Below are 15,399 nucleotides of genomic sequence, written 5' to 3' on the forward strand. Positions count from 1 at the left end.
AGAATATTTACTAGAATCTTCTAATTCTAAAATTTTGATACAGTGTTTGTGAGAATGTTAGAGTATTAGCACAACGGTTAGAACGTTAAACTAATTTTAGCGGAAGATTTGTGGTAAGAACTTTTTAAAAGAATATTGTTATTATACATCGGGCTAGAATATTTGTTAGTTGATTAAAATCATTTGCTATAATGTTAAACTTTTGGTTAAAGCTAGCATTTAGAATGTTTGTGAAGAAATTCAACTTGGAATGGTGGTTAGATTCTCAGAATACCACAGTCTCAGGATTGGTAAAGACTTTGGAGCCATCTTCCTTCAATCAAGGGCAGCAATAAATGTGAGATAAAGGTGGCAGTGATGGTAGAAGTGGTGGTGGTGGTGATAATGATGGTGGTGCAAGGTCATAGTAATGCAGATGGTGATGATGGTTGTAGTCATGGTGATGCGGTGGTGGTGGCAATGGTGGTTATGGTGATGGTGATGGTGGTGATAATGGTGGTGGTGACTATGATCATGATGGTGGTGATGATTACAGTGATCATGATGGTGGTGATGCTGTTGGTGATGATTGTGGAGGTGGTGATGGTAGTAATGGTGGTGGGGGAGATGGTTGTGGTGATGGTGATGGTGGTGATGATGCTGGTGGTGGTGGCTGTGGTGGTGGTGGTGATGATGCTTATGGTGATGGTGGTGGTAGTGATGATGGTGATGTTGATGCTGGTGGTGGCTGTGAAGGTGATAATGGTGGTGGTGGTGACAGTGACAGTGACCATGATGGTGGTGATAATGCTGGTGGTGATGATGACAGTGGGGGTGGTGATAAAGATATTATGTATCCAAGACCAAATGAGGAGTTAGGGACAAACTTGGGACCAGAACCCAGGCCCAAAGTGTCTGTTCCTCAGCTGGAACCTTTTCAGCCCTGTGGTTCTATGATGGTTCTGTGATTAGCAGATCCTCCCATCCTCTCTCTTCTCCTGCTCCTGTCTGTCTGGGGAGAGCCAGAGCTGGACACCCATGGTCTGTGTGCAGGGACCACATGGGGTGAAGCAGCTGTCCCTTCAGTGAAACTCTTCCTTCCCGGCTCTGCCTCTGCCTTCAGGGCAGGTTCTGTAGGGTAAACTGCAGCCAAGTGAGGTATTTCCCTTCTGGACACAGACAGTGAGTTGGCCCTAGGGCTTTAGGTTTTCCACACTAAACTTCTAACTGGCCTCAGCACACCGATGGCTTGCAACAGTTGCTGAGAGCATGGATTCTGGAGTAGCTGGGGCTGGATCAGATTCCAGTGGGGCACTGACCAGCCCTGTGCCACCATTTCTGCATCATTTGGCTCAATTCAGTTTATAAAACTTGAGGGAGGGATGTAGTAATGTCTGTGAAGCCCCTGGCATAGGTAATAAGTAGGCATCTAATGTGTGCTGGCCCCCCAAACCTTCCTGGCTCCACCTCAGCAACGTGGGAGAGAGCAAGCGAGCACATTTACCCACCACTCCCCACTCCCCAGATATGTGGTGTGCTCTGGTCGTGCCCCTGCCCTGCCCTCCACTCTAAGGACTTTGACCTTGATGACTTGGGAGCTGCCAAGCTGGAAGATGCGGTTCTTCACCATCTCCTGGGGGCCCAGGGGAGTGGCCTTCTGGTCTCTGCTGCTCCAGAGTGGGGCTCCGTCTGAATGGGCCTGGGAGAGCTCCGTAGACGCCTGTGATTCTGCCTGCATAGCTTCTCCTTCTGGCCAGGGACAGGGTGGGGTGAAGGCAGGGTGAAGGTGGGCTTGGGGTCTAGTCTGGGACAGAGCAGGGTTAGGGTAGGGTCATTTGTAATTAGGGTCAGGCTTGTGCCCAGTTTGGGGACTGGGATTAGAGTGGTGGGGGTCAGGGTGAGGCCATTACAGGGTTACGGTTCAGATCAGGATTGGGTTTGGGGGCAAATGTGGGGCAAGGTTGAGGTCAGGGGTGAGGGTGTGGGTCTGCCAGAGGTTGCAGTTGGGGTGGAACTTGGTGCACCACAGAAATCACCTTTGTGGCACATCAAGAGCTGGTAGAGATGGCTCGCCCCTTCCAGGCTGCAGCGCTGGACGGCCCTGTCTGGGTCCTGGCACAGCATCCCCAGTATGCCCACCAGTTGCCCAATCCTTTTGAAGTTCTCCTTTGGCTGTGTTGAGAGTATGGGAATCACTGACGGCAGAACCTCCCTGCAGAGCCCTGCCACACACTCACCCAGCACGGCCTAGGTCAGAGGTGACCCCTCCAATGGTGTGGCAGGGCCAGGACTGGGGGCTAGGCAAAACATTCAGTAATCAAGAGAAGTAATATTTTAATGCAATATTTAGAAAAATCAGAATAAATGCAAAAAACTCTGTGATGAGCAAAATCTCAAAACTGTAAGTAAAGTCAGGATCTGACCTTGCTTTTGCATGTCACCTCAGCTGTCCTACTCTCATCCTGGTCCTGGTTTAATAAAACTTTATTTACAAAAGCAGGTGGTCAGCCCATGGGCCATAGCTTGCCAAATTGAGTTTTAAAAACATCACATGAAAATATGAATCATCTTGATTACAGAGTTTTTTTGTTTCTGAGGTAAATTTTGTGCGCAAGGTGAGTACTTTGCTTGCCTTGCCCTGGTCCAGTCCTGTGATGTTGAAATGACTTTTGAGTAAATTGAAGCCACTTTAATTGTCCTCCTCCTCCTAGGGGTGCAGGGTCTTTCCCTTGACAGAACAGCCCCCCTCCCTCCAGCACTTCTGCCCCCTGCCGTCATTAGACCAGGCAGCCACCAGGCATTAGAGCAAGGAACGAATTTCCCCATCCCTCTGAGTCTGCTTAGGGAGTTAACACGGGTTTGGGCTCATACTCGCGGAAGTGCACTCTCTGACCATGTGCTGATGCAGCCCAAGGGCAATAGCGACAGATAAAGCATGTCATGATGGGGGCTGCACTGGCAGAGGGGTGGTGGGGTGGCCACTCCACACAGTGAGGAACCCCTAATCAGGTGCAGGGTCGTACAGTTTACCAGCCTTCTCACAGCCTGCATCCCATCACAGCCCCACCATATCCCTCTAGGGAGGGGTCATTTCCATTCACTTTACAGGTGAGAAGCTGGGGCTTGTGGAGGAGAAACACCTGTACAAGGCCTTAGCTGCATAGACAAGTGCTTAGCTCCAGGGTCTGGGGTCAGGGGTCAGGGTGACCTGCCTTCAGATCCCAGCTGTGAGGCCTCCGGCAGGTCCTGCCCCTCCCTGCCTGTTTCCTCACTTGCAAGGAGGGAGATGGCCTGGGCCGCCTGTCACTACGGAGCCCCACAGTGCTGTGGGGTACTCAGGGATCCATTCTGACCTGGAGGCAGGTGTACAGGGGGCCTTGAACCCTACGAACCCTGGCAGGATCTGGGAGAAGGGCGGCTCTGGCTGGGCTCCTGCCATCCAGGGCAGGAGGCCCAGCGGTAAAAGCCAGCTCAGAGCATGGGACTGGTGAACCGCATACTCACGTCCAAGTTGCCTTTGTGGTTCAGGAATTTGAGGAGGATCATGCAGCTGTGCACAGCCCGCTGCCGCTCATGCGCCTTCTCCGACGCTAGCCAGATGTACAGGTGCTGCAGGGTGGGCAGGGTCAGGGAGAGGGTGCTGCGGGGCCCTCGGCCCAGGCCCCGCCCACCACCCACCACCCGCCCAGACCCCGCCCACTCGGCCCAGGCCCCGCCCACCACCCACCCAGACCCCGCCCACTCGGTCCAGGCCCCGCCCACCCCGGCTCTGTCCCCTCCCTAAGGCACCATCCCTCATTGGCCAGGCTCTGCCTGCTGCGCTTACAAAGGCATCTGGGGACAGGTATGTTAAATAGTTTTTAAGCCGAATCTGAGCTCTTTATTAAGGTGATGTATGATTAGATGTATATTTAGTGACTCTGAAGTAGGATGAGGGTACATGGTATTTGGAGATTTCGTGACCCAGTGGTGTCCCAGAAATACATCTGTGACTTCCCCAACACGCGCTGGGCTCCTCTGCACTGCTTACCTTTGCCCTGCGTGCCCTCTGACTGCTGGGCCCCTCCCTTCCCTTCTCTGCCCGTGGCTGTCTCAGTCCTCAGCCAGGGCTGAGAAGTCCCGTTGGACTTGACCTCTGAGGCAGAGCCAGCCTCCCCTCCCTGGGCCTCCGCCTGCCCCAGGACTGTCATTGCCTGCTCTGGTCTCCCTCCTGACAAAGGGAGGGAGGGCAGGTGGGAGTGGGGGCAGCGGGTTTGGGAGACCCTTCAGGGGACACTGCAGGGGAAGTTCTCTAGGAGGGGAGGGCAGAACCCTCATCAGCCCTCTTTCTTTCTTTCTTTTTTTTTTTGAGACAGACTTTCTCTCTTTTGCCCAGGCTGGAGTGACGTGGTGAGATCTTGGCTCACTGCAACCTCCGTTCCCCGGGTTCAAGCAATTCTACTGCCTCAGCCTCCGGAGTAGCTGGGATTATAGGCCCCCGCTACCATGCCCGGCTATATTTTTTTTGTATTTTTAGTAGAGTCGGGGTTTCGCCATGTTGCCCAGGCTGGTCTCGAATTCCTGACCTCAAGTGGTCCACCCCCCTTGGCCTCCCAAAGTGCTGGGATTACACGCGTGAGCCACCGTGCCTGGCCCATCAGCCCTCTTTCTACCAGGCCACCTGCTGTCTCTCCCTCCCCAGTGCCCCAAATCACTGTGATGCCTAAGTAGGGGTGGCCCTCACCCCTCCTGGTTCCTGTACCACTCAAAGCCCCCAGGTCCCACCCTGCCTCCTCTGGGATGCCCTTCTTTGGGGTCTGGTCATAGGCTGAGGACCCCTGGGCCCCAGCCGACTGGCCTCCCCGCAGCCTTACCGACAGCAGGAAATGCAGCTCTTCGGTGGTTGGGTTCTGCATGATGAAGCTTTGCAGCATGAGATCCAGTGCCTCCATGGTCCTGCTGTACAGGCTCTGTGTAGAGACGCGGGTGGTCAGGTAGTGCCACGACCAGGTGGACACAGGGCCTGAGAAGCGCCCACTTCCTGCATGTGCCGGGCTGCTCACCACTGGGGCTCGCCACCATGCCTGCGAGGGGGCTGCCATGGCCCCCATTTGGCAGCTGTGGGGACTAGGTGGGGAGGCCTCTGGTGATCACCCAAGGGCACAGGTGTCTTAGTGGCCCAGTCGAGTTCATTCCTAGCATGCCTAGCTTCACAGGAGGGTACCCTTAGTGGTCCCAGTGTCCCAGGCTGAAAGGGGCCCTGTGCTGCGTGAATGCGCTGGAGGTTCTTAGGCTTGAAGCAGGGGTTGGCATCTTCATTTTGCCCAGGCCTTGCCAATGACACCGTGGGCTGAGTTCTGGGTCTTACATGCCGTGTTTCCAATCTTTACTGCTTTGCTTGCTGGGCATGTTCAGGGAGGGCAAGGACCAGAGAAATGCCCCCAGCTACCCTCCCCTCCAGGGCCCACCAGGAGCAGAGCCCTGGGGCTCTGGTCACTCACTCACTAGGTACCCTGGGGAGATTTACTTTGCCTCTCTGAGCTTACTTTCCTCACCTGAGAATGGCATGAAGCCAGCCCCAGCTGTGAGAGTGGAAGCAGGCAGGGGATTGGAGTCAACAGGACCCTCAGTTCAGTACTTCCAGCTCCCAGTGCCGGACCCCCAGACACCGCGTGGCACTCCCTGGATGAGCCAGCCTCAGTGTCACTGTGTCAGCATGTAACAGGGTCACTCTGAACTGCGGTGGGATTGGGGTGTGGCCAGGGGCCACCCTTATTGGGGGCTGTGTTGCTCTGGGCCCAGGACACCCTCGTTCTCTCACCACCCCACCCTAGGTGTCCGTCTGTCTAGTTCCAGCCTGGACTTGGACTCGGGGGGCAGGGTTGGGGTTCAAATCCTGCCTCTCCCACCAGACGGCCTCATTTCTCTGAGCATTTCTTTACTCTGGGGCCGCCGCTGGGAAGGTGATATAACTGGTCTAGGGCCTGGCACCTAGCAGGGGCTCAGTTAACACTGGCTTTGGCCACAGGCTGAGGACTGCAGACACTCAAGAAGTCAGGTGCAGTGACTGTGCCCAGAAGCCACACATGTACCCAGTGGTGGCCATGAGCAATGGCAGGCGTCTCTCTGCAGGGGCGGCTTTTACTGAACAGAACCCAGGAAGGGGTGGGCCCCGGCCAAGTGCTGAGAGCGATCCTGGAGTTCCTTCCCCCAGCCTCCTGGGGTGGCAGGGTGGGCTGGGCACGGCCTGGGCATGACACCCCCTCTGAGTAGCTGTGTGGTGAGACTAAGCCCACTCTGCAGGGAAGGTGACTCATTCCAGGTGTTGCAGGGACCACTACAAGGTTGGGGAACGTCTCCCTTCCTCTCCACTTCTCTTGGGCTGCTGGGGAGCTTGGCGAAAACTCAGACCTGACCCTGCCACATAGCATGGTGGCCAAGGCCTGCAGGGCTGGGCAACACGGGCTTGCCAGTTTCTTTCCGCTGGCTCTCAGGGCCGGTAGGGAGGGAGGGAGGCCACACGCGCCACTCTTTACAGGGTGCTCCTCCATACCACTGCTCACCCAGTGTCTCAGTTTAGTTGCCAAATGTTAAGTACCGTCGGCCCTGTTAGTATCACCCCCGTTTTACAGGTGGGCAAACACACCGCGGCATGTAGCATGCAGCAAACCTGCAGGTGCTCAGAGCAGTGAAGATCTGCCCCGGGTCCCCAGCCCTGGTGCATCCAGCCTGCCCACTCCCGAGCCATGGGCCACACCTGGATGTTGGGAGGCTCCAGAAAGAGGCAGGTGTGCTTCTCCAGGGCATCCAGCAGCGGCAGGGCAAACACGCTGCGGAAGCAGGTGGACAGGAGCTGAGATTTCCTTTCCAAGTCTATAGGAGGCCTCAGCTTGCTGTTGGGAAGACAGAGGGCCATTAGCATGGGGCCGGGTCCTGGGGAGGTTGCTGAGTGGCGTCTGCCTTCATCCCTGCAGACTCCTGGCCTTTTGCTGTTCATAGAGTCTCTTGTGCACACATTTGCCTCCCTGGCGCACCTGCCTCTGCAGGACCTTAAGCTGGGGCATCCTGGCCAGGTGATGGCCTGGTCCATCTCTCTTCTCAGTCCCTGGCTTTAAATGCCATCCTGATGCTGTCTAAGGAGCATCTCGATCTTGACGCATTCCGCCAGGGTAACTGCACCCACAGCCTGCCCCATCACAGTGGAATGCAGTGCCGTCCTCCTTGTTGCTTGGACAAAACCTCAGCACATTCTCCATTCTTTCCCCTCCCTCGAAAGCTGCGTGCAGCCCTCCAGCAGCTCCTGACAGCTCTACCATCACAATTTGACATTTAAGGACTCCTTACTTTTAATCAGACCACTGTTACTTTTCTCCTGGATTGTTCTAGGGGGTCCTGACTGGTCCCCCATTTTCTCTTGGGAGCTCCCTCTACTCCCCACACTGGATCCAGACATTCCTTCTCAAGTGTGACTCCCCCAAGGCCCCACCTCACTCAGGCAAGAGCCAGTGCCCTGTAGTAGCCTGGATGACCTTCCCCATGGCTCCTGGGGTCCTCATGCATTCCAGCCCTGCCACCCCGGCCCCTGCAGGTCCTCCAGCAACCCTGCTGGGCACCAGCCTCAAGGCCTTTGCACCCGCTTTCCCTTCAGCCAGGCACTGCAGGGCTACTCTCTCACCCTTTCAGGTCTTTGCCCAAAAGTCCCCTTTTAGGGCCGTCTATCCCAGCCTCAGGCTGTATTCTGGAGCCTAGAAGAGCATGGGGCTGGTGCTGGGCGCCCAGTCCACCAATATTCAGTTAATCAATTCTCCTTGCAGAGTCTCCTGTAGCCCTCAACCCGTGAGGATCTTACTTCCCCTCCACCTCGCTCCCCCAGCTCCATCTGCTTTCAGGCAGCAGCGTCAGTGTCGCTGAGGTGTGTGGTTTGTTCACGGTCTGTCCCCACCCCCCAAGTGTCAGTCTTAGAGAACAGGGATGTTCCCTGCTGACCCACAGCTGGGTCCTCAGACCCCAGAATGGTGCCTGGCACACAGAATGGTGCTCCCTTTCTGCCCTCTCCACCTCGCTGCCTGACAGCGCCAAACCCGAGTGGAGAGGCTGCTGCATGGCGCTGAGGAAGCCCTGTGTGAGGCGGGGGGCCTACCAGAGGCTGGACGCAATGTGCATGGTCTGCTGGCGACTCCGCGTGTACAGAGTGTCCTGGGGCTCCTTCTCCATCAAAATCTGCAAGTCACAGGTGGCACCAAGCCACTCAGGCCTGGCCCGTCTCACTTCCAACACCAGGTCTCCCCACCCCGGGAAGACCTCAGTGCCTGGCATCCTCGAGAGCCGCAGGATTATGCTCTGGCCCTTCACCCACCCAGAGGGGCCTCTGTGAGCTGCGCCACCAGGAGGCCAGAGCACCAGAGCAAAGCCACTGCAGTCAGGTCAGGACATGCCCTAGAAACCCACCCCACCCCTCCCGCAAGGGGTAAACTGAGAGAGGCTGCCTGCCTTGCCCAGGGCCTGGAACGTACCATCAGACACTCGAGGAGCTGGGAGGTCTGGGAGAACTTGTAGCTGTGGGCGCCCTCACTCCGGCTCACCGCACCCATCAGCATCAGGGTGGCCGTGAGGAAGCTCTGCTTCAGGGTCTCATCCTGGAATGCGGGACAGGGTCAGGGCCCGGGACATGGGAGCGTGCAGTGGGAGCAGGAGCGTGAGGCTGTGATCCGAGGGGCCACAGAGACCACCCACCGGGGCCGCATCTGGGGGGCTTCATAAGGGGTGGGGCTGCATGGTTTTGTTTAAAACTGTAAATTGACAATGTTTAAACACTGGGAGAGTGCCTGTAAGTCTCGTGAGTCGTGGCAACCCCATGCCCCAGGGCCACAGCAGCGGCGACCCGGGGCAGCGATGTGGCTACTTTGGGGTGGGGGCAGCCCTGGCGGGGCCTCTCACAGTGACCTGGGTTGGAGGCCCCTGGTGTGGAGTGTGGAGTCAGGGGCTTGTCATCAAGGCATGATGGACGTCATTCTGGCCTCTCCACACCCGTGTCCCCCACCCACAAAGTGAAAACCCAGGGTTTGCTTTAAGAGCAGAAGTGAGGGTAGAGGCACCACGAAGCCCAGAGAAGTTTCGGTGGGACGGACAGACGAAACCGTGGGGCCACCAGGAAGCTCGGCCTGGTTCCTCATGATTCCAGCGTGGGGTGGCGGTGGGCTCCAAGGCCCTGGGAGGTCCTGGAATTCTCCGCTCTCAGAGGCCGGCAGGGCAGCTGGGCTGGGATCCAGGACTTGGTCTTGGTGGGGACGGGTAGGTGTTGGGATCTTGCCGGGGCAGCCAGGGGCGTACCCATGAGCTGAAGTGGAAGTAGAAGACCATCCGGGACACGATGTTGTCCACCCACGGGAGGATGTGGGCCCGGGCTTTGGCCGCCACCTGGCCGTATGCCAGGAGGATGGTGCTGCTGGCCCATTTCCAGCGCAGGTCCTTCGAGTTCTGGCCGAGGGGTGGCAGGCAGGTGAGGAGTGTCAGCACCCCGCCCTACCCTCCTCTGGAGAGCTGTGGAGGTGGTCGCCCAGCTCTAGCAGGGCCCTGAGGGCAGGCGTCTGTCCTGAGGGGCAGTGGGCCTCCATGGCCCTCAGTCGGAAAACAGGGGGACTGGGACTGGCTCTTTGGGGGATGGCTCGGGCCTTATTAGGGCCATGGTTTGGGCGGGGTGTTAGGGTGGGGTGTGTGCGGGGCGCTTGGCTCTGCTGGAGCTGGCTGGAGTCCAGGCCCCTTGCCTTCCCCTCCTTGTGGTGGCCTCTCCCACACCCACCTCCTCCCCTCCTGCTGAACGGGGCAGTGTCCTGGGAGTCCCCAGAGGCTGGCCTTCATGGAGGGTGGAGGTCCTGCTGTCCCAGCCCCCTACTGGTCTCTGGGGACCCCTGAGCCAGTACCTTCGGGGAGGAGCTGTGGAGGCTCCATCTGATGGGCCTGCTCCGGCCAAACTGCTCCAGGACAGCCCAGACGTCATCCAGGTGGCGGGTGGCTGCCAGCCCCAAGGTCAGAGCCATGCCCTGTAGGTCGGGGTCAGGGTCACTCATCAGGGGACCCCAAAGTCCAGGAACAGACCTGGCTCCTCCCCTAGCACGAGTGAAAACTGAGGGGGAATGGGACCCCCCAGAGGGGGTTGGGGCTCATCCAGGGCCCCAGGGCAGCCAGCACCCACCCCACTCTGTCAGAACCTGTGACCGAGCCCATGCCAGGGGACACACGGCTTATGAGGTCTGGTGGGGGAGTGAGGGGCGCGGGGGGCAGAGGTGGATCCCTGGAAGCCCATTATCCCTCACTGCCGGCTATGAGCAGGCTGTGCCGGAGTGGGAATGAGGAGATGTGTTTACGATGGAGGAGGAGGGCTATGCTGCGGCTGAGATCATGGCTGTAACTGGGGTCGGGGTTAGCCTGTGATCAGCATCAAGGCTCAGCCATAGACCAAGGTCAGAACTTAGTTTGTGACCAGGGTCAGGGGTTGGAGTGAGAACAGGGAGAAGGCTCAAGCTGTGATCAGGATTAGGGCATGGTGTGAGACCAGCCATCAGGCTCAGCCTGTGGTCAGGGTCAGGTGGTGGTGGGGACAGGGTGGGGCCTGGGTCCTTACCTCCCTCTGCTTGGGCCACTGGTGGGATGTTTCCAGGAGGGCTTGCAGGTGTCTCCTGACTGTGGCACCGTTTTTTTCAGCTTGAAGGATTAGCCCGTAGTAGGTGAACAGGAAGGCCTGTGGGAAGGGCAGCATCTTATCCGGTGCTTGACCCCCCCCGATGGCCTGCCACCTCCTCTGAGCTGCCCCTGACCACGCTCGCTTGGCCTCCCCGGGCCCCTGCAGCCACTGCAACACCGGCTGTGGACTGTGCAAGCCTCTGCCTGCGGCTGCAGCAGGTGCAGCTCAAGTCCTGCTGTCCAGGCCCCACCCCTGCCTCAAGTCCACCAACTTCTTGCTAGGGCCCTGGGTGTCCTATGGATAGAGCCCCTGGGGCTGTGTAGGGGGCAGGCAGGGGCTGCTCCTGGAGGCAGGGTGGGGCTCACCTTCTCAGGGGACGGCTCCTGTTGGGTCTGGCTGGGTGTGGTGAGTGTCCACAGCAGCTCCTTGGACCACACCTCTATGCTCAGGAATGGGACTGACTTGATGGCCATCTGTCAGCAGAGGGGCATGGGGGGCTGGAGCTGTCTCTCCATCTACCTGAGAGCAGGGCCTGGGATTCTAGCTGCCCCTGCCCACCTTGGCCACCCTGAACCCTGAATCCCTCACCCCCTTGTCCCTCCCCTCTTTTGAGTCCCCAGCGCCCAGCTCTCTTCTTTGTTCTATGGCTCTGAGAGACAGGGAACTCATTCCTGAAGATTCTTTCTGCGGAGGGGTTCGAGGTGAGGCTGGAAAACCAAGAGGCTGGAGAGTGGAGTCCTGACTATGTCCCGGGCACCACCCAGGAGTCTCTGACAGAGCAGATGGTTAGTGAGTGCCAGCGGAATGTGGCCCCTCTGCGGTGGGTGCCAGGAGGGCAGGGCCTCATCTGGTAATTCACAGCTGGTTCCCCAGCACCCTGCGTGGTACCCGGCACATAGCAGTTAGGCCAATAACTTTATAAATCAATGAAGGAGAAATCAAATCAATGAATGAACTCTCCCTTCAAAATACAAGGTCCTGAAAGTTCCGCTCCTACCGTCAAGTGATTTTACAACGAAGACTACAATATTTCTCAATTTCAAGTGTTCCCAGATTCTGTGATTCAACATTTCCGAGATTTTTGATCCAAAGATTCTTTGGGGTTGGATGATAACCTCCAAAATTATGATCCCAAACCCAAAAACCTTAAAAGCCAAAATTTGATAAATGTGAAGATAAACATTTTAAAAAGCTAGTTCAGCAACATTACTATAAATTAAGTTGAAAGATGAGGCAAAATTTTGTTTTGATCTTTGTTGCCGCCTGTTCCAAGGGTTAACATCAGATATCAACAACTTGCACTTTATAAATCAATAAGAAGATGACAAACAAGATATTGTAAAATGATGAAGGGACACATACACGATGAAGACACTGTAAACTCAACCTCACTAAGACTTCAGGAATGAAAACTAATGTAACGTTTTGACTAAGATTGGCAAACAGTCAAACACTGACTATCAGCAAGGAAGTGTCCTTTGGTGGGAGGGTGGTTGGATCTGCATTTTTGGAAGGTTTTTTCAATCTCAATTAAAAGGCAATGTCAATATCAAAGTTTAAAATATGGACAATTTCCCCAAGCAACCCCATTTCTAGAAGTTTATCCTGAAGAAATACTAAATATGTGATGCCGTGAGCACGAGGGGACATCTGGCGGGGCAGAAGACGTAGGCAGGACCGTTTGCATCCTCCTTGGGGTTGATCCCTTGGTTCCTGGAATGGAAATGCTCCCCCACTTATGGCAGAAGCTGGATGAGCTTGTCTGCCCAGGGTAGACCTCCTCCTGGCCATCTGTAAAGCACTGGGGTGCAGTAGGACCTGCGGGGCTCTCTCACCCGCAAGACAGGTGTTGGCAGAATCTCTATGAAACCTCAGCCCCCCAGGAAGTCCTGAGGTCATCCCCCAGAAGGTCCCCTCCCCCAGACCTTTACTGTCTTTGTTCACTGTTGCACGTAACAACTCCACAGTTCCTTGTCTAAAATTCAAATTCCCAAGCGCCGAAAATTAAACATTTTTTCCCCCTTAGCTTTGCAGCAACCTCATTGGATAGCAGACACTGAGCCACACTGACATGATGCAATTTGTGGGACCTGGTGTGACTATTTGCTTCGGTAGCAGGGATCCTAATCTATTTCATTCTGCATCTGCCCAGACCCTGTTAAGGATGCTCTTGGAATATACAGCGTGTATATCATATTACTTTTTTAAAAATCTAAAACATGGGCTGAATTTTGAAGCCCATCTCTTCCCCAAATTTTTAATTTTTAAAGTGTTAAGTATTTAAAAAATCGAGGTATTTTAACTCCACACAATGAAGCGCACAGATCTTTCCTGTAGAGTTCATGAATCCAGCCCATGTAATTCACATCCTTTCAGGATATAGAGCATTTGCCATCACTCCAAAAAGCTCTGTCGTGCCCCTTCCTGGTTCAGCTCCATCACGACAAAACTGTTCTGATTTCCCTTCGGATTAGTTTGGCCTTTTCTAGAATTGCATGTAATTGGAAGCATGCAGTCTGTGATCTTCTGTGTCTGGAACTTTTTCACGCAGCATGTTTTCGAGATTCATCCATGTGGTTGCATGTACCGCAAGTTCATTCCTCTTTTTCTATTTTAACTTTGATGATTTCATTTTCCCTGTTTGGTTCAGGTTTGACTTGATCCTTCTCTAGTTTCCTGAGATGGACACTTAGATGATTGACTTTAGATCTTTTGGGGGAGTGTGCAGAATTCTGCCTGTCTGGGTTGTTTCCCGCTTGAGGCTAGAATGAATAAGGCTGCTATGGCCATTTTTGTAGAAGTAATTTTGCGTATGGATGTTTTCACATCCCTTGAGTAAAATACCGAAAAGTGGGATTGCTGAGTCATCTGTTAACTTCAAAAGAAAATGTCAGCTTTTCCGAAGAGGCTGCGCCATTTTCCCACCCGCCCTCAATGTTCTGCTTGCTCCACGCCCTCGCCAGTGTCCGTTGTGGTCCTCTCTTCACCTGCATCCCCTCGGCGCAGACGCGGAGGCGGCTCCTTGTGGTTTTAACTGAGTCTTCCCTGAGGACTAACGTTGCTGATCGTTTTTTCACTTCCTTATTGGTCATTGAGATGTCTTCCTTCCTGAGGTGTGTTGTGGTCTTTTTGCTCATTTAAAACATTGACCTCTTTGTCTTTTGCTTACTGAGTTATAGAAGTTCTTTATTTATTCTGGATACAGTCTCTTTTCAGATACACAGATTGTGAATATTTTATGTCTGTGGCTTGCCTTTTCATTTTCTTAGTGATATCAGTTGATGAAACATTTTAATTTTGATGAAATCTGACATCATTTTTTTTCTCTTTATGATGATTACTTTCTGAGCCCTAAGAAACATCTAGCTACCCTAAGGTTGGCAAGATTTTCTCCTGTTTTCTTTTAGACACTTTTGAGTTTTACTTTTTACATTTTAGGCCTTGGCTCCATCTCTAATTAATATTTGTGAGTGGTTTGAACTAGGCACTAAAGTTCACTTTTTTGCTTACATATGTGAAATTGCTTCAGAACTATTTTTTCAAGACTTTCCCCTTTGAATTGCTTTGACACCTTTTTTTTTTTTTTAAAAAAAAACAAAACTGTTTACATATGGTTTGATATTGGATTTTCTATTCTGTTCAATTGATCTATTTGTTTAACCTATGCCCATGCCTCATTTCTTGTTTGCTGTAGCCCTGTAGTAAGTCTTGAAATCAAGTAGCAGATTTCTTGCAATTTTATTCTTTTTTATAATTGTTTTGGCTATTCTAGGTTCTTTAAAATTTCTTTATAAAAATTTATTCTATAGCTTGTATTTAATACTACAACACAATTTTCTGAGACTGATTGGCATTGCATTCAATCTACAAATCGATTTTGGGAGAATTGACATCTTACTATTATTGAATAATTTTGTCCACAAACACCATATGTCTCCATTTTTTAAGGGTTATTTTAATTTCTTTTTGCAATGTTTTGTAACAATATTGCATATATTTTGTTGCATTTATCTTTGAGTCTTTTATATCTTTAATGCTGCTGAAAATGTCATTTTTTAGAAAAATTTTATTTTCGAATTGTTTGTCACCAATATATAGAAGTTCAACTGATTCTTGTATATTGATCTTGTATCCTGAGATCTTGCTAAATCCAAGTATTAGTAATTATTAGTTCTAGTATTTTAAATATGATTCTGTAAGATTTTCTAAGTATATAGTCACATTGTCTACAAAAGAGATAGTTTCACTTTTTCAATTGCAATCTCTATGTCTTTTTTCCCTTCTCCTTTTTCTTACCTTATTGCATTGGCTAGCAACTTCAGTGTAATGTCGAGTGGAAGTGGAGAGAAAGGACACCTTTGCTTTATTCCTGATCTTAGTGGGAAAGTGTTCGGTCTTTGATCATTAAGTGTGTTAACTGTAGCTTTAGATGTCCATTGTCACATTGAGGTAGTTTCCTTCTACTCCTAGTTTGTTGAGAGCTTTTATCATGAACAGATATTGAATTCTGTCAGATGCTTTTTCCACATAATTTTTTATAAATATGATCAAACTTTTTCTACTTTATTCTATTACTGTGTTGAATTGCACTTACTGCTTTTCAAATGTTAAATTGGCCTTGTGACCCTGGGATAAACCCTCCTGATCATGGTGTTTTATCCTTTTATTCAATTTGTTAATATTTTGTTAAGATTTTTGAGTCTATTTTCAGGCAGGCATGGTGGCTCTTGCCTGTAATCCCAGCACTTTGGGAGGCCAAG

At 52.8% G+C, this 15,399-nt stretch overlaps 1 protein-coding gene across 1 annotated transcript in view; it reads right to left on the minus strand.

The window, feature by feature from the left end:
• LOC111553373 (maestro heat-like repeat family member 5) overlaps nt 1-15,399 on the minus strand; it is a 71,165-nt gene that overhangs the window by 34,519 nt on the left and 21,247 nt on the right. The window contains exons 7-17 of the mRNA XM_026454567.1: nt 11,005-11,112; nt 10,580-10,696; nt 9,879-9,998; nt 9,289-9,435; nt 8,472-8,594; nt 8,099-8,178; nt 6,629-6,851; nt 4,833-4,928; nt 3,484-3,588; nt 2,016-2,151; nt 1,562-1,728 (exon numbers count right to left, since the gene is read on the minus strand). Of these exons, the coding sequence (XP_026310352.1) occupies nt 1,562-1,728; nt 2,016-2,151; nt 3,484-3,588; nt 4,833-4,928; nt 6,629-6,851; nt 8,099-8,178; nt 8,472-8,594; nt 9,289-9,435; nt 9,879-9,998; nt 10,580-10,696; nt 11,005-11,112 (1,422 nt within the window). The remainder of the gene's footprint in view (nt 1-1,561; nt 1,729-2,015; nt 2,152-3,483; nt 3,589-4,832; nt 4,929-6,628; nt 6,852-8,098; nt 8,179-8,471; nt 8,595-9,288; nt 9,436-9,878; nt 9,999-10,579; nt 10,697-11,004; nt 11,113-15,399) is intronic.

This window comes from Piliocolobus tephrosceles, chromosome 7 (assembly GCF_002776525.5).
Source record: "Piliocolobus tephrosceles isolate RC106 chromosome 7, ASM277652v3, whole genome shotgun sequence".
Lineage (NCBI taxonomy): Eukaryota > Metazoa > Chordata > Mammalia > Primates > Cercopithecidae > Piliocolobus > Piliocolobus tephrosceles.